Source organism: Contarinia nasturtii, unplaced genomic scaffold, assembly GCF_009176525.2.
Source record: "Contarinia nasturtii isolate CC-2019 unplaced genomic scaffold, AAFC_CNas_1.1 Cnas_scaffold_630, whole genome shotgun sequence".
Lineage (NCBI taxonomy): Eukaryota > Metazoa > Arthropoda > Insecta > Diptera > Cecidomyiidae > Contarinia > Contarinia nasturtii.
Genome location: NW_022197981.1, coordinates 1,276,391 through 1,301,074, shown reverse-complemented (window position 1 = coordinate 1,301,074; position 24,684 = coordinate 1,276,391). Strand labels below are relative to the sequence as shown.

At 35.7% G+C, this 24,684-nt stretch overlaps 4 protein-coding genes across 8 annotated transcripts in view; 3 read left to right on the top strand and 1 right to left on the bottom strand.

Moving 5' to 3' along the window:
- Positions 1-1,387: 1,387 nt before the first annotated feature.
- LOC116340196 (anillin-like) lies at positions 1,388-5,692 on the top strand. Its single transcript, XM_031766519.1, has 7 exons — positions 1,388-1,557; positions 1,826-3,191; positions 3,268-3,517; positions 3,710-3,830; positions 3,918-4,431; positions 4,516-5,437; positions 5,512-5,692. The coding sequence occupies exons 1-7, from the start codon at positions 1,540-1,542 to the stop codon at positions 5,612-5,614; spliced, it is 3,294 nt and encodes a 1,097-aa protein (XP_031622379.1). The 5' UTR covers positions 1,388-1,539; the 3' UTR covers positions 5,615-5,692.
- Positions 5,693-5,948: 256 nt separating this feature from the next.
- On the bottom strand, positions 5,949-7,021 carry LOC116340116 (NADH-quinone oxidoreductase subunit B 2-like). Its single transcript, XM_031766354.1, has 3 exons — positions 6,889-7,021; positions 6,313-6,792; positions 5,949-6,223 (listed from the first exon to the last, which is right to left on the bottom strand). The coding sequence occupies exons 2-3, from the start codon at positions 6,778-6,780 to the stop codon at positions 6,020-6,022; spliced, it is 672 nt and encodes a 223-aa protein (XP_031622214.1). The 5' UTR covers positions 6,781-6,792; positions 6,889-7,021; the 3' UTR covers positions 5,949-6,019.
- A 215-nt stretch (positions 7,022-7,236) lies between these two features.
- LOC116340086 (NADH dehydrogenase [ubiquinone] 1 alpha subcomplex subunit 6-like) lies at positions 7,237-8,577 on the top strand. Its single transcript, XM_031766300.1, has 3 exons — positions 7,237-7,370; positions 7,481-7,659; positions 8,194-8,577. The coding sequence occupies exons 2-3, from the start codon at positions 7,527-7,529 to the stop codon at positions 8,436-8,438; spliced, it is 378 nt and encodes a 125-aa protein (XP_031622160.1). The 5' UTR covers positions 7,237-7,370; positions 7,481-7,526; the 3' UTR covers positions 8,439-8,577.
- A 3,168-nt stretch (positions 8,578-11,745) lies between these two features.
- The window catches only part of LOC116340051, a 24,743-nt gene continuing 11,804 nt past the window's right edge, over positions 11,746-24,684 (top strand). For 3 of the 5 annotated variants that reach the window (XM_031766229.1, XM_031766227.1, XM_031766224.1), the window contains exon 1: positions 11,747-12,729. The gene's annotated coding sequence lies outside the window, so the exon portion shown is untranslated. Of the gene's footprint in view, positions 12,730-24,684 lie in introns of all 5 variants that reach the window. The other 2 variants (XM_031766228.1, XM_031766226.1) reach the window with 2 other exon arrangements.

Below are 24,684 nucleotides of genomic sequence, written 5' to 3'. Positions count from 1 at the left end.
ATGTTTTTGCTTGAAGAACAAAAAATAGGAAATTTGAAATAGGGAGTTGGAACACGACAGTCGCCTCCATAATATTTTTAATATTGAACCGTTTAATCTTTTGCAATGACTGGGATTCATTCAATCCCAGAGAACTCATCATTTTTCGAAGTAATTGAAAAGAACTCATTTTATAATAAAATATTGTTTGAACAATGAACCGTAATGCTTCGATAAATTAAATCGTTGAAGTGAAGAATTCAACGTGTGCTAGCGACAATCCATATCAATATTACCGCTATCCAAATTAATGCTGTTTATATCTCTATGTAATCAAAATGGTAAAGGGGTAATATATATTTTTATCAGAATCCCAAGTTTTTTCCGTTTTTTCGCTCTTCACATTTTGACCTCTGGCCAGTCGTACTATCGACCCCTGGCCAGTCGTACAAAATACCCTCCCCTCGAGCGTAAAAATTATTAAATTTTCCTAGGGTTTTCCATACTCGTTAAAAAAATCGTTTTTTGTTTGCCGATTACCCCTCCCTTAAATCGTCAACTCCAGAATCTATGGTCGTAATTAAGAGAAATTATTTAAAAAAATGAAATAAATAAATACGTACAATTATAATTCTTCACCCATATAACGGCTGAATTTGAAAAATATAAATGCTGAGGCTATCGTAATTTATTGTGTCGTTCAATAGAAAAGGGTATTGCTCATTTTTTAATGGCCATGGCCTAATATTCTACTCAATTAATAGCTAGCGCACTTAAAAAGCGGCGTTTTAATTTGAATAAAGCATGAGTTAAACAATTGCTTTCTACATTTTTTGGATATATGAGCCAGTTCGGCGGCCATATTGAACCATAAGTGCATATTATTATTTGAATAATTCATTCAATAGTTAAAAAATGGCCGATATATTTGCTGTTGATTTTGATTTTCGACAACAATTTCATTTTTCATTAGATCTCTCAGCATACACGATAAATTGTCTCATTAAGCGTGCACGAACATGTTTGCATGCGTGAAAGAGTAAGAGAGAAAGAAAGAAAAACAATCAAACTGTCAAACTGTCAAAGCATACGTTTACGTATTATTGTCGTAAATATTTAAAGCGATAAATGATTTTAAACGACAAATCAGCCCATTAAAATATGTTTTCCGTAAAAACTAAATGCAATAATCAAAATGAGTGCAACATGTGGCTTCATTTATGTAGTCTGAACCGAATTAATAAAATATTTATGGTAATTTCGTATTTTTGGAAAACTTAAAGTATATGCAGCGCCCCCAAACGTCTTATTCTTGTATCAGTTCAAATATCTTTGCGTCGGTTTAACTAATTAATGTATTATCAGTGATAGTATTCAATAAACATTGGCCGGACGTGCATCGCTAGAAATTTGAGAAAATAGAACAAGTGAAATTAAATTATTTAAAAAAAAATCAAGCAAAATTGTAAATCATATAGAATTGTGAATATTGTCGCTAAAAAAAGGTTGAAATATTATTTTATTTTGTTTTTATTGGTCATCACAAAAGGTTAAATCGAAATGAGCAATGATAGAAAAGTGAGTATGGAATGTATTTTCTTGGAAATAATCAATTAAAGTAATTAGAGCAGAATGCAAATTGACCGATAATGTAAACAAGTTTCGGCACAAAACGAAAAAAAAAAACAGGATGTGAAATGCACTTTATGTTGCATTCAATTTGCATGAGCATTTTTGTCATTATTTTTTATGTATATAGTCAATCAAAGACCAATTGAGGAATATTTGCGTCTTTAAACTTGAATGAGACTTTTGAAAACATCAATATTTTTTTATTAAATTTTAGTTTGGCGTGGCCAATGGTAATTCAAAAGTGCCATTAAAAGAGAATAATGCCAAAGAAACGCCATCACGAAAAAATTCAATGAAATCAAAAATGGCGTCCTCATCATTAAAGCGTCGTCAATCAACTGATTGTAAGACCGAATATGCTGTGGAAAATGTGACACCAACATCGTCATGTTCACGTGATTCGTCTCAAAGTCAATTGTATGGCTTGGGTGTATACCCGAATCCACAGAATTTGTCATCACACCGAAACGGTGTGCATCGCACCGAACCGGCATTTGCCATTAAACAGTCCCGAAACACACGTTCCGGTACAAAATTAAAGGAAGAACTAGCCCAATTGGCAAATTCATTCAACGAATGGGAAGATGAAACGATGACAAAACGTCGCTCGACTAAAACGAATGCAAATAATCAATCCACTGCCACTGTGGTTGCTGCCACAAGCAAATCAAATAATGTTAAATCGTTTAGTGGCATTAAATCCGTCACGAAATCACCAAGAAAACGAAATGAAAAAGGTATGACCAGTTCAACTCCGAACCGTGTTGAGCTAATTCAAACTAAAGTTTTGGATCTTAACAATAATTCAAATGGCAAGAAATTGGATTGCAATAAACGTTTAGAATATGATTTTGTCGATGAAACCGAACGAGTCAACCGAAACGTTTCAAATGCATCTGCTATATATGCTACGGTTAACAAAGTCGCCGTGCCAAAGCAAACGGTACCGGAGCCAACTAAAAAGGTTGAAGTAACCAAGGGTTTGGTATCTAACCGTGCGGCTTTATTTGAGACAAGTGCATTGCGTGCCACAAACGATGCAACAGCAAATGAAAAGAAAAATGAAAAGGATCCGGCCGAAATATCGTTTAAAAAGCGAATGGAAATATTCGAACAAAATAAAAGTGGAGCAATGATTCCAAGATCATCAATATCCTTGGCAGCTCCGATCAAACAAATCATGGCCCATAAGAAGCCAACGGAAACGGTCAAACAAGCAATTACAACACCGCAGAAACCAATCGATAGTGTTGCCACATCGGTCACACCACAACCATCACCAGCATCAGCATCAAAAATAGACAACTACAATAAAGCAATTAAAGCAGAAACAATCGCTTCTGGACGTGGTATTCGACAAACAGTTGCTGCTTTATTGGCTGCACCGGCCACCATTTCTGAGTCTCGCATCATAAGCGAAACTCGTAAAATTCGTGAACAAGAAATGCATGTCGTTTTAAACCGATGCAATGAAAGATTCTGTGATGATTTACCAGCTGTGTCACAACCAAAACCAACATCACCACCACCACCACAAAAAATGCCAGCGCATTCAAGTGAACCCAAAAAACGAATAAGCGGTATGTTTTTATCATTTTTTTTTGCTTGCATTTTTATTCGGAGATGTCAATATTTATTTTTATTTGATTCATGTAGATGAGCACCTTGGTGTTTCGGCTGATGTTCGAAGAAGTTTGGAGAGTGTAAAACGCATTAAAGTCAATCCACCAAAAAATGGTCATGCATATCCATCACTGACTGATATTGAATCTTCGGGCGCCGAAAGAATGACACCAGAAAATTATACACCAGAACCAGCCATATATACCCAAAAAGTCAATATACAACCAATCATACATCGCTATATGTACAGTTCACAAGATGAAGGAGATGAAGAATGGAATAGGTAATTTTAATTTCAATTATTTACTTTTTGATTCGAAATTTTAGTTTCTTTAACAATATTTTAATTTTGAAAATAGCCTCTTTTTGGATATAGTTGTTGTGTGACTGAAAAGAGTTCTATGTTTCATGAATTCAATTGGAAATTTGGTCGATCTTTTTTTTTTCTCAAATCAATTTATTTGTCTTTCTACAGTTATATGGATTCAGAGGATGATGATATAAGTCTTGCATCTACTGATTTTGATAATTACATAGGTGAAGCCATCAATAATTTGGACGATGATTTAGATGAACACAATTGCACTGGAAACGCGGTAAGTAACTTGTGATCAACACAAATCTATATCCAAATTATAATATTAATTATGAATGGAATATTATTGATATGTTTGCATTTTTAGGTTCAAAATGGTACGCTTCCATCGAATAGCTTCAGCTATGTTGCCCATAAGTCATCAAATCGCCAACATTTGACATTCAAAGATGAAGCAACAACCAGTCACCATGGTACAAAATTCCAAAGTCCAATTAAATCCAGATTGATGGCGAATCCATCGGACGATTATGATTCATTAACGTACACCGTTGACCGATATCGTCGTCAACAAATACAAAATTCACCAAACGCCGAGAAAATGATGAATCGGATGCCAATTCTTACGCCACCAATGGATGAGCACACTACAACCGATGATAATACTGATTTTTATGAAGAAATTGAAAAGATTACGCAAGAATACATTCGATCTCAAAATGATTTGGTTGAACACAAGATCAAGTTATTGCAGCACAATATTGATATTCAAAATCAACAGATTACACAATCCAGCAACGCATTGAACACATGCGCATCAATGCTCGAATTCTCTGGATCAGCCGAATCAGTTGTGGCTGAATGGAAACTTTTGGTTGCAAGTAAGTATGAATTTAAGTGTTGCATCGCAACATGCTCTTTTTATTTTCTTTTTCTTTATATCTAATCTTGATTTTATTTAATAGCCCACAGCCGAAAAGCTTTATCCGATGAAATGGAACGTTTGGAAAATGAAAGAGTTTTGCGTCTACCGAATGCAACCAAAGAACGTTGTCGCCTAACAATAAAAAATATTGTGTTGCCATTGCGCGATGACTATGTGAAAAAGGTGGCAGAAGAGGAAATTGTTGGCCATCATTTGGTATGTTTATTGAAATATAATGAACATGTTCTTGCGACAAAAACAATTCCAACATTACCCGGACTCAGAGCTGTTAAATTTCCGGGTGAATTACACTTGGACAATGTGTATGCCGATTTTAAAATTACGCTCGAAATCTATGGAATGATTGCACAAAAAGAGTGTATACCGCATGAGGAAAAGTATCACATTCACAAAGGGAAGAAAGGTGTGATTAAGACGCCAAAAGGTAAAAAAGCTGGATCATGCTTAATCATGCCACCGATTCAATTGCCAGCCAACCAAAATGCTGTTCATGCACCAGCATTTGCGTCCTATGGTTTTACCACAATCGAATTGCGTGAAGTACAACAAAATACATGGAATTTGCAGGAAACTTCACCTGAAATTACACCATTGTGCGGAACGGTACAAATGAAAATCAATTGTGCGTTCACCGTCAATATCGACCACCGGGCATTTTTAACCATGTTCGAAGATGTGTCCGGTTTCGGTGCATGGCATCGTCGTTGGTGTCGATTGCACGGCAATATCTTGAGCTACTGGAAATATCCAGACGATGAACGTTTAAAACCACCAATTGGTTCTTTGGATTTAAGCGTATGCGAACAACAACAAATCTCAACGGCACCGCGTGACATGTGCGCCCGTTTAAATACATTCATGATTGAATTGAAACGGCCACGCCGTGCCGATGACAAAGACTCAATGCTACTTCGAACACAAGGAAAATACTCATATGTTAGGTAAGCTGACGACGAAATTCGATTTTTTTTTCTCTTGTAAATTCAACATTAACTTTTGGATTTTTTTCCTTTAGCCATTTATTGTCAGCCGACGATAAGAAAGAACGTGACGAATGGTGCGAATACTTTAACAAGACATTGTTATTGATGCGAGCATGGGGAAATTCATCAAAATGACAACATCCGTATTGGTTTAAGAAGAAAAAAATGGTTTTCCACATAATAAAGAAAAATTCAAAATGGTTAGAAGAAAAAAAATGAATGCATAATCGAATATTCACATTTGGCTTGTGAGTAATTATTTAAAATTAATTTTTTTTATCGAATATCGTCAATTGCATACCAATTTAAGTGACAAAATAGCGTCAATAGTAGATAATTTTAAATGCACATGACTTTGATTTTTGGCATAAATTCAAATAACTATTATTGCGACGAATTTAATTGAAAAAAAAATTTCAAAACTTCTTACTAGACAAGAAATGAAAAAAAAAAGAATACGAAATGCAAATGTATTGTTTTAGCATATTATTTAAGTTTATTTTTTACATAATAAAAACCAAAAAAAGATGATATCGATGTCTATTTACGGTACCACATTTGAAGTGTTCTCATGCGTTTGATTTTCTTTTGTAATTGGAGAAGGCCATACAGAAGTGCCTCTGCAGTCGGTGGACATCCGGGTACATAAATATCAACGGGAATAATACGATCACATCCACGTACAACTGAATATGAATAATGATAGTATCCACCACCATTTGCACAACTGCCCATTGAAATGACCTGTTTGTTTAAATAAAAAATAAATAAATAAATAATCACTTTTCAGATCCAACAATTCCATTTTTCATATTTTTTTAAATTGTACGTACATAGCGTGGTTCGGGCATTTGATCGTAGACCTTTCGTAGAGCAGGTGCCATTTTATTTGTAAGCGTACCAGCAACAATGATAACGTCAGCTTGCCGTGGAGATGCACGGAAGACGATACCATATCGATGCATATCATACCGTGGAGCAGCTGTGTGCATCATTTCGACGGCACAACAGGCCAAACCGAATGTCAATGGCCAAACTGAACCTTTTCGTCCCCAATTCATTAAATCATCCAAACGTGCGACACCCCATTCAGCCACCGATGCTTGTTTATTACCAAATGGTGAGTATCCAGGTTTTGGCGGTGGATTTGCTGGATCAACCACTTGCATCGTTTTTTCACCGCGAACGAAATTTTTCAACGCTGGATTGCATTGCATCGATGTGACAACCGCACCATTCTGCATAAAATTTCCCAACAATTTGACCGCTTGCGGACCACCATTCAATGCGATTTTAAACATTTTTGTTTAAATCTAAATGAAATAATAACCAAACGATTCAATTATCTACGTTGAAAATGAATGATGTCAGTGACAAAACAAAATTTTCAATTTACAATTTAAAGTTACCTTTTTGGTTTTCAGCAAAAGATACAAAACGTCGTATTTTCTTTTGCCTATATCGTCGTGTTTATGTAATCGCTCTGACATTTCGGGCTTTGATATAAATGACATGAGATGTGGTCGTTGTTTCGAATTTCGAACTAAATTTAAATCGAAATTTTTTCATCATTTTTCCCATCATTCATCTTTTACTTCTTTTTCATTGATTTATTTAAAAAAAAAAAACAATTAAGTTCAAATTAAAATATTTATTCCATTCAATTTTTTTTTATTCCGATTAATAAAAATGTGCCTGTTCGAAATTCGATTTGGGCAAAGTCAAATGAGTCGTTTTCGTTTCCATACCATGTGTGTGTTTCAGTTTGTCATTTCATTGCGAACGATATTCGATGTGTCAAATTGTCGTATTTTCTTCGCTCTCATACTGCAAATGTCAAATAACAAATCGACGATAACATTATATAAGTGAATAAAAACGATTGAAAAAGGTAATAAAATTCTGAATTCAGGTGACCAATCAATTCACAAAATAATAATGCACATTTTAAATCATCCAACGAAATAAATCTGGTGTTATTTTGCATTTATGTTTTTGCAGAGTGCATCGAAGGAAGATCGTTTTCCATCACAAAACATTTGAGAGAATGTCATCAGGACGTGAGGCAGCAAAACGCACCTTACAACAAGTTCGTCCGGTTCTATCGGTGAACAAAGATGAAGCTAGACGACGTGTTCTGAACCTCTACAAGGCATGGATTCGTCAAATCCCATTCATTGGTTAGTTACAATTATGTTCTGTAATAATGAAAATGCCGTCTTTCAAACGAATGACGCACTTTCTAACAAACATGAACAAAGAGACTTTCAGAGTATAACTATAGTTAATGTGACCAGAACTTATTTGTGAATCAAATAATCCGTTTTCATTAAATTCATTACCTATAAATTACCAAATTCAAAGCAGCACTGAATCGATTCCTCAAAAGAAAAAAAATTCAACAAAAAGCTTACTCGTTCTGTTTTGTTTATAAAATGACCAAATTTTTTTTTACGGGAAGCACGCAGTGCTTCCGTTTGGGTTGAGTTATTTAAAATAGCCAAAAACAATAAATCATCGTAAATCACTAAGACAAATAAAAACAAAAAATTTATACGGAAGTGAGAATGCAACAATAAAACAATGAAAAAAAGGGTATCAACATATAGTCGTTTTTATAAATTGATAGTCAACTTTTCGATTTTCGTTTGAATTTTGCATGTATTTTTTCACACTTTTTTTATAAAAATTACATTTACATTTTTTTTTTGCAGTGGATAACAACAATCTGCCCAAGTCATCGCTTCAAATAAGAGACAAAGTGCGAGAAGAATTTCTGAAGCATAAAGATGTAGAAGATATTAGAATCGTAGATATGTTAGTGATTAAAGGCAAAATGGAACTGCAAGAAACTATAGAAAAATGGAAGCAACCCACACACATGATGCGATATTGGAAGGACACCATCGAACCAGCACCAACCGATTTTCTGTCGAAATTCATTTCGGGCAAAAATTAAATTCGTTGATAATATTTACAATCGTTTTGTTTTATCTGCAGAGAAGGGAAGAAGAGAATTTGTTTTTTATGATCAATTCCAAATGGAATTGATTGTAAACGGATTTTGAAAATGGAATAAAAACAAATGAAGAAAGTCAGCAAATATTTCAAAGAAAATAAAAAAAAAAAACAAAAAAGTGAAATACATATTGTAGAATCGTTTGCGAGAATGAAATAAACAAAAATAGATTCGAATTAAATTATTCGTAAAATCAAATTAATTTCTTTTATTTTTTTTTGTTGATGAGAAGCAGTTGGATTTTTCAATCAGCAAGAAGAATACGGATATTTGACGCATCCAAATAATGTTGGAAATGTGAAATGGTGATTTAAAATAACGATCATTTGCCGTCATTTGAATACAAATGCAGCTGAAGTACAATATACCATTGCGAAATTAACAAACATTATGAAAAAAAAAACCGTCGAATGTCACAATCGAATGTGATCCCAGATGTATTTGGCCGTTGCATTCTGAACGAGTCACAATGACAAAGGCAACACTTGCCGATTCCGACATATTGTGCGAATTTGTGTGTTATTGTTGTTTTTTTATTCTCTTGTTTTCTCCCTCGCTCTTTTTCATTCGTGTTATCATCATTGTAGTTATAGTTGGTTTGTGTGTCTCTCGGTATTTTTACGTTAAAATTGCGCATGAGTTTGCCATAACAACATGGGATTGGCTTCAATTCTTTTTTCTTGTGGATTATGTATTCATATAGTTTTGTATGTGCATTTGTATCGCATACACATCGTCTTCATTGTATGTTTGTGGTGAGTTGCCACACTGCCGATGCACCACATGGACGGACGCAAACACTTCAAATTCAAAAAAAATTCAAAACATACAAATGCATATTCGAGCGCCCATTCACACATGGATGGATGTATGTGCGTATGCAAATTGTATGCAATTGAGTATTTCTCGCCCTCGCACATTCAACTCATACAATCATACATATGCATACACCGTCTCACGAATGGCAGTACACAATTTTGACACACAAGCTTACAATCCACGCATACACGTACACGTGTATCTTTTTCGCTCGCTCACACAACTCTAGCGATTATCTTTTTCACTCGTACCCGCGCTCGTTCACTCATTTGCTCGCCCGTCATTTCAACCACAAAACACATCAAAATTGCAACAAAACAATAGAGCCTACGCCATGCAAACATATTTTGAAGCCTATTTCCATCTCTCATTTCAATATTATTGCTTTTTTTGCTTTTGTTGATTCGCTTTTTTCTCGTGGTTACACATTTTTCCTTATCTTATCAGAAACAACGCGATGCGGCATATAAAAATAGCCCATGACAGGCGAACCGCGCGCGAGAGCCACGAACGATCGACGGATGACAAAGTCTGGACCCAAATGCATTTTATTATCGCACAATTGTGTGAAAAAAAAAGAACGAAAAATGAAGTAGAAAAAAAAACCATTTGCGTTTCAGTTAAATGCGCACATAGCAACGATTTCAGGGCGATTTTTTATTGTGGAGAGATGAAAGCAAAAAAAAAATCTCATTGCATCAATGTTGTGTTACAAATGAGCGAGAACAAAAATCCGTTTTTTTGTGCTGTTGCTGCAGCTTGCATGAGTTTGGTTTTACAGGTTCATGCGGTTGCATACAGTGAATAATTTTTTTTTTGGATTTCAAAATACAAACACACACACGTGTGCTCATCCCATCGAATTAATGAGAGAGATGGACGTTGAATGAAAAGGAACAAAAAATAGTCGCGCAGAACACGCATAATAATATTGTTGTCATAGTTGCCACCACATGAGGCTCTCGTATATCGCCTATCCGAATGTACTTTACACAGGAAAGATCACAATATATCCACATATAGAAACCAAAAAGGTAGAGGAGGACACATAAATAAAGAATATATTTATATACGAGTATCGAACAGAAAGACAAGTACACACAAGTTTATTGGTAGTAGCGAATATTGATGTATGATTCAAAATCTATATGTGTTTGTGATTTCTTTTTTCGTTTTGAAAGCAGCAGCAGCAGCGGTGGCAACGACGACGACGACAACAGCATTTATACACAACAATTGCATCACACACAGAGAGAAAGAGAACAACGAGCCCGAAACTTTCTCGACAACATACAATCGTTGATCTAGACTACCCATGTCAAATGTGAAAGATGCCCATCCAACTACTTGACAACATACACATGATTTGGTTGGGATTTTTTTCTGGCTCCATTCTTAATTTTGTATACCCTTTATTTGAATGCGCATTTTTCCCATCGAAAGGAATCGTAATATAAGAGTTGATCGAATGCCACTGACATGGGTAGCCTATGAGTGACTATAAGGTATCTACCATATATGTATATATGTGTGTGTGTCTCGCGCGCGTTCTGACTATGATAACAAACCATTAAAATTGTGTTTGTGCGCTTGCATTTGGGAGAGATACAAGAGTATTTATCGCCACACACAATTTGGGCTTTCGTATGTGTTTATCGCGCGCGAGTAGACCAACTGAAACACACTCACGCACCGACCGACCGACCGAAAAAAAATATATACAAACATGTTATGAGCTCAGCGTTGAAGCAAGAGCGAGTAAAGAAGAAGAAGGAAAAAAAATCGCGTTCAACGACAGAAAAAATAGAAGCGAAACAGAACAATGAAAACCGAAGGTACACATGATAGGATGGATAAAACGATGATTTCTTTCTGCCTTTGGATTTGAAATGAAAAGAAGATAGGCCATGCCTGGGATACATTGCATTTTCCAAATTTTAATGCATAGATAATGTTGAAAACAATTGTTACTTTTCCAATTCGATTTAATGTCTCGATTTGGAGAAAAATGTGTAGAAAAAATAGTGCATTTCGTTGCCGCCTAATGAAAAAATGAGCGAGTAAGCGAAGTACATACGAAGCCGAAGCGAAAACGAACGATGAATATAACATGCATTCGCGATAGACCGAGACGGAAAATCATATAGTATAAAGAGCCAAAAGAATACACAGCAAACAGAGCAGAGCAGACTCGAGAATCGCATACAAACGATATGACGACCCGTTTTGCCATCATCCATTTGGTGTGTATTGGATACACATGTACGGTGTATGGCGTGTGCGCGTATCTGTATGCGTATATATATATGTGAGTGTATTGTCCGTGTATGCCCGTGTGCCCGTGCATATATAAATATAGTCGATGAGCGGTATTCGTTGTATTAGTGTAAATATCATCTAAGCAAAACACTGTAGAGAAAAAGAAGAAAAAAAAATACCAAGTGTGTGTGTTTTTTTTTGTACAGACTTCAGTATTTTTTTTGTGAAATACACAATATATGTAGAGGCTAGAGAACGAACATCGAACATGAGAGTAAGAAGAAATTTTTTTAAAAAAAAACTTACACACGACACACACACGGTACTATAACGAATTACGAAGCGAGCAGCAGAAAAATAAAAAAATAAACTAAATTAAAACCTAAAAAAAGATAATCACAATAATTCGAATATTCGAATCTATTAAATCTTAAATACCATTTTATCCGCTCACACCGAACAACAAGAGAAAAATTTATTGAAAAGTAAAAAAAAAAGAAAATTCAAAACCGAACAGAAGAGAAAAAAGTCAACTATATACATTTATTTTTATATTTTCCGTAGATTTTTAACCGATAAGTACGATGTTTAACTAATGAAACGATGAAATTTTACGAATTTCATTTAAATTTGATTTCTTCAAAAAAGAAAAAAGTTTTGTTCTGAAACTGGGATGTGGTGTTGGACTTTTTTTCAGTTTATTGAAAGAAACAAAAAAAAATATGTGAATTGAGTGCATAAAGTGATAAATGAATAAAACAAAACAAAAAAAAAGTAAACAGTGGAATTAGAATGAAGACGACGAGATGGTGAATATGTTTGGTGCTTGAATCGGTCGAAAGCCCGAAAATCAATCCGGATATTTCAAAAGGATACATAGATACCATTCGCGGTAGTGGCGAGTGTGAACGTTTTGTAAACCAATACAATAAAATTCACGAATTTTGAACGATTGAACATGATATTTGAATAAGAATATTTGAAATTGGAATCGAGTTCGAAGCAAAATTCGGAATTTGCACATACTTATACACACGTACAATTCACAAGGAATAATAAGTGCATCTGCATCGAATTCACGGTGGAATGGGCAATCAGACAAAAGAACGGACAAAACATTGTATGGTGTAAAATAGAAACAGTGAGTGAACAGGTAAAAACTTGACCAAACAATAACATTGCATTAATTTAAGACAACTGCAAAACAATTGTAGAGGTATTATAAAACGAAAGAAAGAATATTGTGCATGTGCATATGTCGTATTGTTGTTGTTGTGAGTTGATTACAATGTGACATTCAAAGAGTTGAGGGAGCTGAATTGAAGTGCGTTGATTTGAATTACACGAAAAAACAAACAAAACTCATTATCGGATACAAACATACACACATATAAGAAGGCAAAGCCCAAAAGGATATACGCGATGCATTGTTGAATAAACGATAAATAACATCAAACATTTATCAATTATCATATGCAAATGAGATACGAAACGTATTTTTTTTTCATTGCGGAAATTTTGAATATCGATGTAATTTGTATGCGTGATTTTGTTTCGATTCTGTTTGAGAGTGAAATAAATATATATATGTAGAGAGAGGAAAAGAGAGAAAGAGAGAGAAACTAAAAATCGCGTGCCTGTGAAGAATTCAAAACACACACCAACCGTTTCGCTTGAATAAAATTCATTGTGAATCATGCATTTAATGATTTCATCATCGGTTTCACCATGCTGTTCGCTCGCCAGAGAGTGAGAAATAGAGCGAGCGAGAGAGAGAGAGAGAGAGAGAGAGTTAGGAGAAAGCCAAAGAAAATGATACAGAAAGAAAAAGTGTGATTAAGATTGACCGATCAATAGTGAAATATCTAAGGCAAAGCATCGTCCAAACCAGGATGTGCGTTTTGATTCTGATGCTTGTTGTGCCATTTCAATTTTGGCACTTTTGCATATTGTGCCAATTTTTTGTGTTCCTTTGTCAGTTCGCACACCGCTTTTCTGTGTGTCTCAAAATTCTTTTTTTTACGTTTTCATTCCTTTTTTTTGCGAGCAACCACCACTAGCAATAACAACATCAATGATGACGATGATGTTGTCGATGACGATAAAAAAAGGAATTCGTTTCAGTTAAAAAATTATTGTTGTGTGTTTATATGTGGCGTATCGTTGTATATCTCTTGCTCCGTTTCTCACTGTCAATGTATGTTGTTTCGCGCGCGTCGAGAATTCTGACCAAAAACCATACACACCAACATATATACACTTACACTATTTGCACATTATGCCCAAAAAAAGAGAATGGCGAATCGTTTGTGTTTTTTTTTTTTTGGCTAATTTTTTCATACATTTTATATTTTTGTAGAATTTTGGTCTCATTTTCTCTGTACCACGATTCCAATGCAAATTGATTTGCGGCTAGAAAATATATTTGTTGTTGTTGTTATTCTTTTGAGTGTGTGTGTTTTTTTTTTGGGTTGGACAACTTCTCGATTGCAACAATCGAAAAAGATCCAGTGTAAAAAAACTAACCGAATTTCATTTTAAGAATTGAATCTTCTTTTCAGAGCCGATACGAAGAAAAAGTTCGTACAGAGAGTGAGCGAGCAAGGAAAAAAGGCGATAGAGGAAAAGCGATTAAGTGCGTTTGTGCGCGCACGGAACTATTATACATATAGTTCAGCTGTACATATAAGCTTATAGTATATATTTTATTTTTATATCGCCTTTGCACTTCTTCTTCTTTTTCGTTTTTATTTTTTTTATATTTTTTTTTCTGTTACTGTTTCGACTTCGTCGTCTTTGTCGTGTTCATGTTCTTTTTCTCTCTCTCCTTCAGCTTGTTTCGATAAAATTTGTTGTTGTTGTTGTTTTTTGGTTCGTTTGCTGGTCGGCAGATACTATTGTTATTGCTGTTGATTTTCGTTTTTCTCTCGCTCTCACTCTCGCCCTCCGAACACAATTGTATATGCGATTGGGACTTCTTCTTTTCCTTGAAAAAAAATAAATAAAACAACGAAAAAATTATAAACACACGACGAAGTATATAAAAGTGCAGACACACACACAGGCCAAAACAGGCAGCATGAATGCTCTCTGCGAGCAAACGCGCGCGCGCTTTTTCTCTCTTGCTCTTTCTGTCACATACCAGACACAAACATCCAACAACGAAAAATCCCGCACTCGCACGCTGTTTCTCGCTCTCTCATTCTTTACGCTCATTTTTGCTGTTGCTCTGCTGCCTTTTCTTCCTCTTCTTCTTCTCCTCTTTACACGGATCGCGTGGTGTTGTCGTCGGTGGTAGTGTTACTATATATTAATTGCTTAGTTTATACTTACGACTTATTTTTTTTTTTTTCGTGTATCGTATCGTGTATGCTGTTTTCGGCACCCATTTGTTGTGCGGTTGAATTTACCTAAACTAACCACTGGGAAATTCTAGACAAATCATACACTATCTTGACGACGATGAATAGAAGCGAATGGGAAAGGGAGCGCAGATTATGATGACGAGAGAAAAAAAAAATTGGTGGCCAATGAATTCAAGACCAAAAATGAGAGTTGTCGGTGTGTAGAAATTTGCCCGTAGAAAACCGCATTCGAGAAATTTCAAAAAGGAAACGATATACTAAACAATACTCTCATTTCATCAGTGCTTCTGTCTCTTTTCCTATCCGTGTTGTACATGTATACTTTCTGATTGTAGTTTTGCACAACAAATACTCGCTGTTAGTGTTGTTGTTGCTGTTCCTCGCTTCAGCTCTATTTACTTTTGGTTTCGTATACTTTACTCTTTTTTTTCTCTTCATTTGCGCTGTGAGTATAAATACAGTTGAGAAACCGTTTCATTTCAGTGTGTATATTCTCGAGTCGCGTTTTTTTTTCTGTATTTCCTTTTGTCGTCGTCGTTTTCGTGGTTGTTGTTGTTTTTTTGTCTTTCGATTCATTTTGGCCTATGTGAGAAATATAAGCAAAGAGAGAACGATTGCCGAATTACGAACTTCTGAGCTCGCACACACAAGATTGCGTTCTAACAATGAATCATTTACTCGTTTTCTTTTATATGTGATACCTCCGAAAGACAAAAAAATATATAATGTTCACATGCAAATGCTCGCCTCAATCTTTCTCTCTATGTAACACAACCAACGTCAACACACATACTATACACGACCGAAGAAAGATTTCGTATATAATCTAATTACGAGTAATAATTTCGTCGTCGTTGTTGTTGTTGTTCTCGGTGTGTATTTATCGTCATTATTCCGTTTTTAAAAATAGCCCCAAAAGCACGATAGTCACATGCGATTGTATGCAATCGCAGATTCGTTTTAATGTGTGTATGTCTATCTTTGCTGCTCTCACTTTGGTTCGCGACAGCATGGATCGAATAAACACACATTCAAAACCCGAACACAGACGGCAAACGAAATAAATAAATAAATGGAATGAATGGATATGGCCGAAAATTCCATCTGTTTGGTCCTTTCCGTTGTTGTTCTTTCTTCCTTGTGCCATGATGGGAAATTGTGGAAAAATTTCTTAAGTTTTTCACAAAAGTGTTTTTTTTTTGGGAGGAGGAGGCAGAGACAATTGCTATCTGTCGTGACAAAAATCCAACGTGTACCAAAGAAATGCATGTGTGAACTAAACACGTTACACCACACATGAAACATAACGTTTTGTCTGGGGACCAAAAATGATAAAAAAAGACAACCGTTTTTTTTTGCTCTCTTTATTTTCACGAGATATTCTATCTTTGTCCAATGACGTGATTCGGACTCTGTTTCTCTTAATAGATAGATAGAAATGTGAAATTTTTATTCAAATCCTAACCTCAGCAGGAACCAGCATGAATGTTTCTCGTCCACGTTGTCCCATAGATTTTATCAAACGATTGTGCATAAAAAAAACGTGACAACTCAATATTTCGATTGCTTTAATATTCATGAAGATATAATCAAATTTATCCTCCTACACCTCATTCGATATTGGAAAGGAAAATGTTTCGACCATCGTTATATCGAATGCTTGGCCGAACCAAAAACATATTGTTCCATGTTCCCGGATATTGGTGGTGTGATCGTTTCAAAGAGTTAACATTAACTGAAAAGGATGCACAATTTGTTCTTTGCGCGTATACACACATGCACGCGTCGCTTAAAAGTGCTAAAAATAAATCAAATTGATATCGTTTTCTATTACTCGAATTTGGCTACAAGAAATTTTGGTCACATGCCGGTGTGTATGAGTGTGAATTGCACATGTCATTCACAATGCACATAATATAGATTGGCGTGCAGAATATAATTTACGATTTTGAATTCAATGCGAAAATTCATTAATTAATTAAAGTATATATTTTTATTTCAAATAATATGTTATATACATATGTTCCATCCAAAATGCAAAATGACCTGAAAATTCTCTGAAATAATATACATTTCTCTATCTTTCACGCGCTCTCTCTCTCTCTTTCTCGTCATGTTTCCCTTGCTGTGTGCGCTGCTCATCGATCTCACAGTCGGTCATCATCTTTGTATGTGTATGGTATGGAAAATTCAATTCGCTTCGTGTGCACCACATTTTCGTATTGTTAACTTTTCTTTTGTTGCAAATTTTGCAATGCAGACATTTCCGATGACCATTCAATTAGACTTGGATTTGGCTCGGGCCAACAAAATAGATTAGGTGGCGCCACATTTTAAAAGTTAAAAAAAATGAGAAGCAACCCAACAGGGGCAACAATCACTTCAAAAACAGAGAGAGAAAGAGAGAATCGAATCAAGAACGAGTGCAGTGTATTATGGAGATGGAAGGGAAAGAAGAAGATAGTATGGAATAGTGCCGAAAATGGCATAGAAATATTGGAAAAGAGCCGTCAAATAAAAACGAAATAAAAAGCATCAGTACCAACAATAACAGCAAAAAGAAGAGAAAAAAATACATTATGACAATGATAACAATAGAACAGCAGTCAGCAAATAACAATAATAATGATAATAATAAATGCAACAAAGTCTCTTGTATTTGCTATATTGCTGGAGTGCAAGAGAGAGATAAAAGAGAGCAAGTGAAAGAGAGATAGAGAGAGAATTTCAATGAGAATTGCGAATGCACGCAACAAGAGATGAAAATCGGATTGTTGAATGCTGTGCAAGCAACAAAACTAATCGCTCGTTCGCTTGTGCTACATTCTCGTTTGCTGTGTGTTTTTATTTTGCATGTTGCATCCTTCGGCTTGCATTGGCACACAGCAAGAGTTTTGTGAGCGGGGGTCGCGCGCACAAACGACAGAACTTCGAGCAAGAGAGAAGTAACAACAACTACAACGACGAACACAAGCGAGAACGAAACAACAAAAAATTGACTAAAATGTTATATATATACAATATACATATACTTTAAATATATAGAAAATGAAAATTATACATATGTAAAAAGTAGAGAAAGAGTGTGAGAATATAACAATAATATAAAGAATGAGTCTTGTTTGTACATATATTCTGATGTGATCGGGTTGAAGTATGTATGTATCTGGGTGTATATGTTTATGTATACAGAAATGAAATCGTTGTTGAGTTTCATACTAAGCAAAAGCGTTTTTCGGAATATATCGAAATATATCAAATCGCATGTGCAACCAAAAGCACATAATGTCATAAGCACAAAGTGCTTGCAGGCAACCGTTGTCGCCTTCATCAACATCATCGTCGTTTTCGTCGTCGTTATTGTTGTTGTTGTCGTTGTTGCTATTGTTGTTGTTGCTTCCTCTGCCGCCACCGCCGCCGCCACTACCACTATAATAGTCCGCTACTTCTCTCTTTTCTGTGTATCTATTGCACATATTTATACATGGAATGCACATCGATTTTACATACGTTTGTTTCGCTCACTTTGCCTATATACAGGGCACACACTGGCACTGAATCTAGCAATGGCACTGTGCGTTTGCTTGATTGCTCAGAAGTTTTTTTTTCTTTCTCTCTTTCTCTCTCTTTTTTTGATCGTTCATGGCATGCACATATATATCTTTTGCTAAAACTAACCAACCGAACGGTCTTTCCAAAATCTTTCTCTCTCTTTCTCTGTTTTCATTGCGTCTCGTTTATTTTCGATAAATAATAATTATTATGGATTATTGCTATTTATTCAATGCATTCAAAATAGTATGTAATTGTGCGTTTATATCCGGCCGCATAGAGAACGTCTGTACATGCAAGCACCATTCACTCACTATTGTGTGTGCTCGGGCGTCTCGTTATTCTCACTCTCTTTTGCAACTTTTTAATACATATCCACCAACTGGTCATACTTTTTGTTCGTGCTGTCTCATCACTTCTGTCGATGCTTGTTGCTGCTATTGTTGTTGTGTGCTGGTCGTTTTAGCGAAGAACAATGACTATTAATCGGCCCCATTCAGCAATGGAAATTAATTTCGTTGTTCTTTGGCTTTAAAACCATTTCCTGTGCCAAAGCGCATTTAATCTTAAAAGCTCCTTTCGGATGTGATTTCTTTACCCTCCCCACTCTCTCCCCATCTCTCTCCCTCTCTTCGTTCTCATTTTAATCCAATTGCTTGTACGGGGTCACTGCCAAAGGAGCTACACGACGAATAAAGAGAAAAAAAAGTTCAAGGGAAAATTTCCCATTAGCAACGAACAAAAAAAAAGTAGTGTGTATGTGTATACTTTGTGATTTACAAATGTGCAATTGGCTTTGGCTTGCAGTGATTTTATGCGCTTCCCAACTAGAATCAGATCGTCGTTGCCATTGCCGTCGTCTACAAACAAGGCATAATACCTATAAATGTTAAATTACATGTGTCTTCATTTTTGTTGCCACTGTTACTGGTATATTGCTCGACATCAAAAAATAATTCGATGCTCAAGTTCAGGTTCACCCAGTTTTATCCTCGCACACATTTTCACATGGATTCGTCGTGTTCCGACAATGTCGACGGTGACGGCGACAACGACGAAAATTAATTTATTGTTAGAAAGTTAGGCAAAAGTTTTCCAGCCAAATAACCTACTAAAATACTACAAATTTGCAATGTTACACACGACAATATAAGGTCGTCGCCGTCGTCATCATCGTCATCCCGGTATGTATATGCAACGATACAGTGTTTGCCTGCTATGGATGTTACTACTTTTGAGTACCTCAACCACGCTGAATTACATACACATTCCATTACAGCCATTCACAAAACTTTTGGTCTAGTGCAACAAACATCTGAACGAGTGAAATTCCTTTTTTTTTGTCATGCTCTCGCATACCAGGGATGCGACACTTAAATATAACGGCAAGCAATACTGACGATCAACTCGATGAAAAATCGTATGCAATATTTTCGCCTCTCATGTTCAATGTCATTTTGACTATGCTTCTATTTACGCAAAATTCATAGCATCGCTTTTTTTCGTCGTGGGTCGGTTTTTATTGATGCATTTTTTTTTTCATATATGCCAAACAGAACTCATAAAATCTACATATAATTTGATGGAAAGAAAAAAAAAACATTGTTACTGACCAATAATCAAATTATGGTTGATGTGTAATTTTAATTATTACATTAATCACCATAATTGCAATACAAAAGCCACCATTTTTTTCTTCATTCACTCGCGCGCACATTCTCCCGCTGCCCCGTTTTGTTGGGCTCTTTGTATATGCATGCTGAATGTATTTTTTTTCAATCGTCCTCTGCTCTTTTTATGCAATGAACTTTGAGCAGAGAAAAAGAGATAGAGAGAGAGGAATATATAGAGAAAGACCAGAAGAGAGTTGTGAGAAGAAAAAAAAATGAACCAACAAAAGATAATAATTGAATGCACTCCAGCAGGAATTATTTGGCATGTGTATATAAGTGGAAACCATAAAACATATATGCAATTTTATGTTATATACCCAAACGATGGCTCGCTCTCGTTCGCTCTATGTGTGTGTGTGTGTGTATTGGTCTCTCAGTCGTTTCAGTATTTCGGTGAAATGATGAATCGCTTGAGAAGTTCAGGGCTGTGATCTATTTCAATACATATATGTATATGGTTTTTAGCTCTTGAACGAGAGAAAATTTATGTCTGTATGTGTGATGTGCACTGGAACATACACATACTGCAATTGTTTCCATACTCAGATTGTTTTCGAAGAAGGTCTGTTACACTGCACTGCCGCTGCTTTCAGCGGAATTCCGAGTGTCCTCTCTCGACATCGAATAAAAGAACATTTGTTCGGATCTCATCCTTAGCCATATCGTCGTTCGCTCTGCTTCGTTCATTTGTTCGTTTACTTTGTTCCCTTTGCATTTGCTGATGCTGTTTGTACTCTATTGGATTTTTGAAGAAAAAAGGCGCCTGATACTTATTTACGTGTTCATATGGCGATACTAATGCATCCCATGCATCCATCCATCGTAACACCCGAATGGTAAATAGAGTATTGGTTGCCGTTGCATATTTAAGAAGAAAAAAAACATAACATTTACGACACATATACACACGCCAAAAAGCGAGAAACGAAAAAAAATCGCTTAAAAGTGTGCTCAACAAACGAAACTGCATTGAAAAAAAAAAAAAACGAAAACAAGAAGAAAAAAATTGCGAAAATAACGCCGAAAAAATACAGTGAGCTATTGTTTATTTTATTTTGAACTCTGTTATTGGTTGCGTGCTGTTAAATATGAACTGTATATGCGTTTCTGGCTCATGCTAGCTTTTTTCGTGTATTTTTTCGTATTTGTTGTTGTCATCGTCGTCGTTATTGTTATTGTTGGCGCTGCTGCTGCTGTTTTTTTGCTGCTTTGATGTGTATCTCAATTGCTCTGAGGTCTCTCTCTCTCTCTGTCTTGTCGGTGAATACCCATTATCATCCGATGTGGAAACGAGTGCATGTTCATGTACATGTGCGTACACAGGCTGAGCACCACGCCGCCGTTGTTTTTTCTCTCTGTAGATCTTTTATGTGTGGGATTTTGTATACATTTGCACAAGTGAAACGTTATGGGCGAATATGCGTTAGTTTGGTGAATTTACTGTTTGTGTGTATCCCATACACATCATGCTATGCCATACTCATACTATTTTATTTTGATGTGCTTGCAGAGAGCGTGCAGTGTCAACCGCAAACGAGAGATAGCACCAAGCACAGCGCGCACAATGCTTTCCTATGCAAGTTTACCATACATGATGTTCACATGTGAGTTGGAGATCTGGTCGAATCCGAACCAAATTGAAATCCATTGAAAAACGGAACAAAATTTAAGGATTTCACACAGTGACACTGTCCGAGATATTTTTGCTTTCGAAAAATGTCAGACCTTTTAATTTTTGTCGGCCAATAAATTTTTTTCGGAAATTTTTCCATCTTTTCTTCAACATCATCATTCAAAAGCTGGAAAACATCTGTCTTGCATGGGGCCATAAGCAAACGAACACAATCATCGAAACATTTTAAGTAGAGATTTGAGAACTCCCTCCGTCTCTTTTAACTTTCCTTCGATGACTTGGCTGGTGCAATGAGAAAAAAAACTCTACCAGGGATTGTGTGTTCGTGCAGAAAAAAGCATTTGATGAATGTTATACCATTTAACAACAAAGTAATGCTGTTTGCCGCTATTGCTGTCGCTTTTTTCTCTGCATACATTGTTTATATGGTGGTGTTTTTGTTGTTTTTCTCTTGTTCTGAAATTGAAGCACTATCGTTTTTGTACCCATATTGAACTTTACTCGATAAATATTGCTGCTGTTACCGTGCACGCACATAAATAAATTAAATTGCGTATGTATGTGTAAGCATATAGCATATATACCCCGAGAGAGCAAGTCTGCTCGCGATGTAATTTCATGTCAATATACACAATCGAAAAATCATTTACGTACACGACAACCAAAATAAAATAGACTAAATTTTCGATCGTATGCACGCCAATAATTTTCAGCATTCGATGGATATTTTTTTTTTATTCCTTTCGTTGGTTTCGTTGTTCGTCGTCAGCGTTGTTGTTATTCTATTTTCTTTCTTTCAGACGATAGTGTATCGTTTGTTCCTTCAATTTGATTTTGTGTGGTGTGTTCTTCGTTTTGTCGTGTTTCGTGTTCGGTTATTTTGGGTTTGTGTGGCCTTTTTTGTGTGTAACATCTTTTGACTTTGGCAGTTTGAAGCAGTGCACAAAGTTAACCTGAACACTAACAAACTGATTCTTTTGCTGTCTTCGTACTGTTTCTTCTTTTTTTCGAAAAAGTGTCCGGTTTGCTGGGTGTATGCATGTCTTTTTATGTGGAGACAGAGACATTTTTTTTATTTTTAAATAATTAAACGATCGATATGTAAACATGATTCAAGAGCATAGACGGCGCGATAGGGTGAAAGAGCGATAAATTATCAGTGCTTTGATATCAATTAATACGTAACTTTGTATATACACTGTACACTATTATTTCTCTCTCTTCTTTCAAAAATTACTTGCTGACAAACCGCCTCCCCTATTACATGACGAAAAGTCAACGAGCAAACAATTCAAATACCCGGCGTGAGTTTTCCATTCGAAAACGATTTTTTTTTGTCGACAAAAAAACAAACGATAGACTCATATTGAAACCATATAAATATATTTTTTTCGGTAGTTTTGGAAGATTCGATTATTTCGGGTAGGTATGAGTTGGAAATGAAGCGCTTTTTTTTATTCAACTTCATTGTCACAACCCTTTCGGTTGCCAGCAACAAATTTGTATCTTTAAACAAAATAAACAAACTGAAACTCATTAAAATGAAACACAAATAAATGACAATTTTCCAATTTCTAATCCCCATGCATAACAATGAGATTCATGTTGCTCAAGAGGCATGGCATACATGCTGCCCCCAAAAGATAGAAACCAGAGAAAATGCTATTATCGAAAAATGTGTTCATGTTCACATCAATTTTGTGGTTAAATTTAATTTTAATTCCCATATTTTTGTCGTTTCTCCTTTCGTTTTAAATCAATGTATATACAGATACAGGTTTTTATGATTTGTCATAGAATATTTCATTTTTATAATTTCATTTTACTTGCTTATCATTTTCCATGTTGGCTCTGCTATATCCCTCGATAAATGATTATTGAAATGAACAACAACACCAAACCAACTAGAGCTAGCTGTTGGGAAAACAACAAAGCACGCATGCCGTGTTATCAAATGTCATTTGAAAAAAGAATATATGTGTGTGTACATTGTGCACGTTTCACTGAAAGGTAAAATCTCGCATTACATATAGAGATAGAGTGAAAGGCATGGGTCACACACACAAAAATGTCAACAATCATCTGTTATTCTAACGCATTGATGCGTGTTTGCCAATTAAAAATGGTGTGTAGCGAGATGAGTTCCGTTCTCTCATCATCATTAGATTCCATGGTTTTAGAGGTAGATGTAAACCTCACGGAACGCGCACGCATATAATTTTATAAGCGCACGCACTCAAAATTCATTTCTGTTTATTTTCATGTAACCGTTCACGATTTTATCGAGTGTGTACATAAGATCGTGGTGCTCATATCTCGTATTTATATTTGGTTCGTGTCTATGTGAAACTGAATATGGTACATCCATAAAACTTGCATACAACCACCGAGGTCAGAGAACGACAGATTCTCTCTGTATGACGAGGCATACAACAGGTCGAAATGACCATAAAAAAAATTGTGTGAAAACACATAGAACTGGCCACGAAATTGGTGTTTCCAATTTTTGGCGTATGCATATTGTGCATGCATCGTCAAAATGGCTTGCGACAAAACGAGAATGATACCGGTTGAAATACAATCAGAAGAAGATACAGTCGATGAGTGCAAAAGACCGAAAACGAACATACGAAAAGTGCCGCGCGGATAAAATACTACAAAGACTTTGACCGCGATCCAGCGACCCAACCGAATAATTATAATACTCATCACAGCCAAATACAAAGAATCGTCATCGCTTTGATAGTTGTTTCATTTTGTTTGTGCTACATGTACTCCAATTCAGTGTTGACCGCAGAATAGAAACTGGTATTTTGGCACGAATCTTGCTCGAATGTATGTGTGTGTGTGTGTGTGTGTGTGTGTGTGTGTGTGTGTGTGTGTGT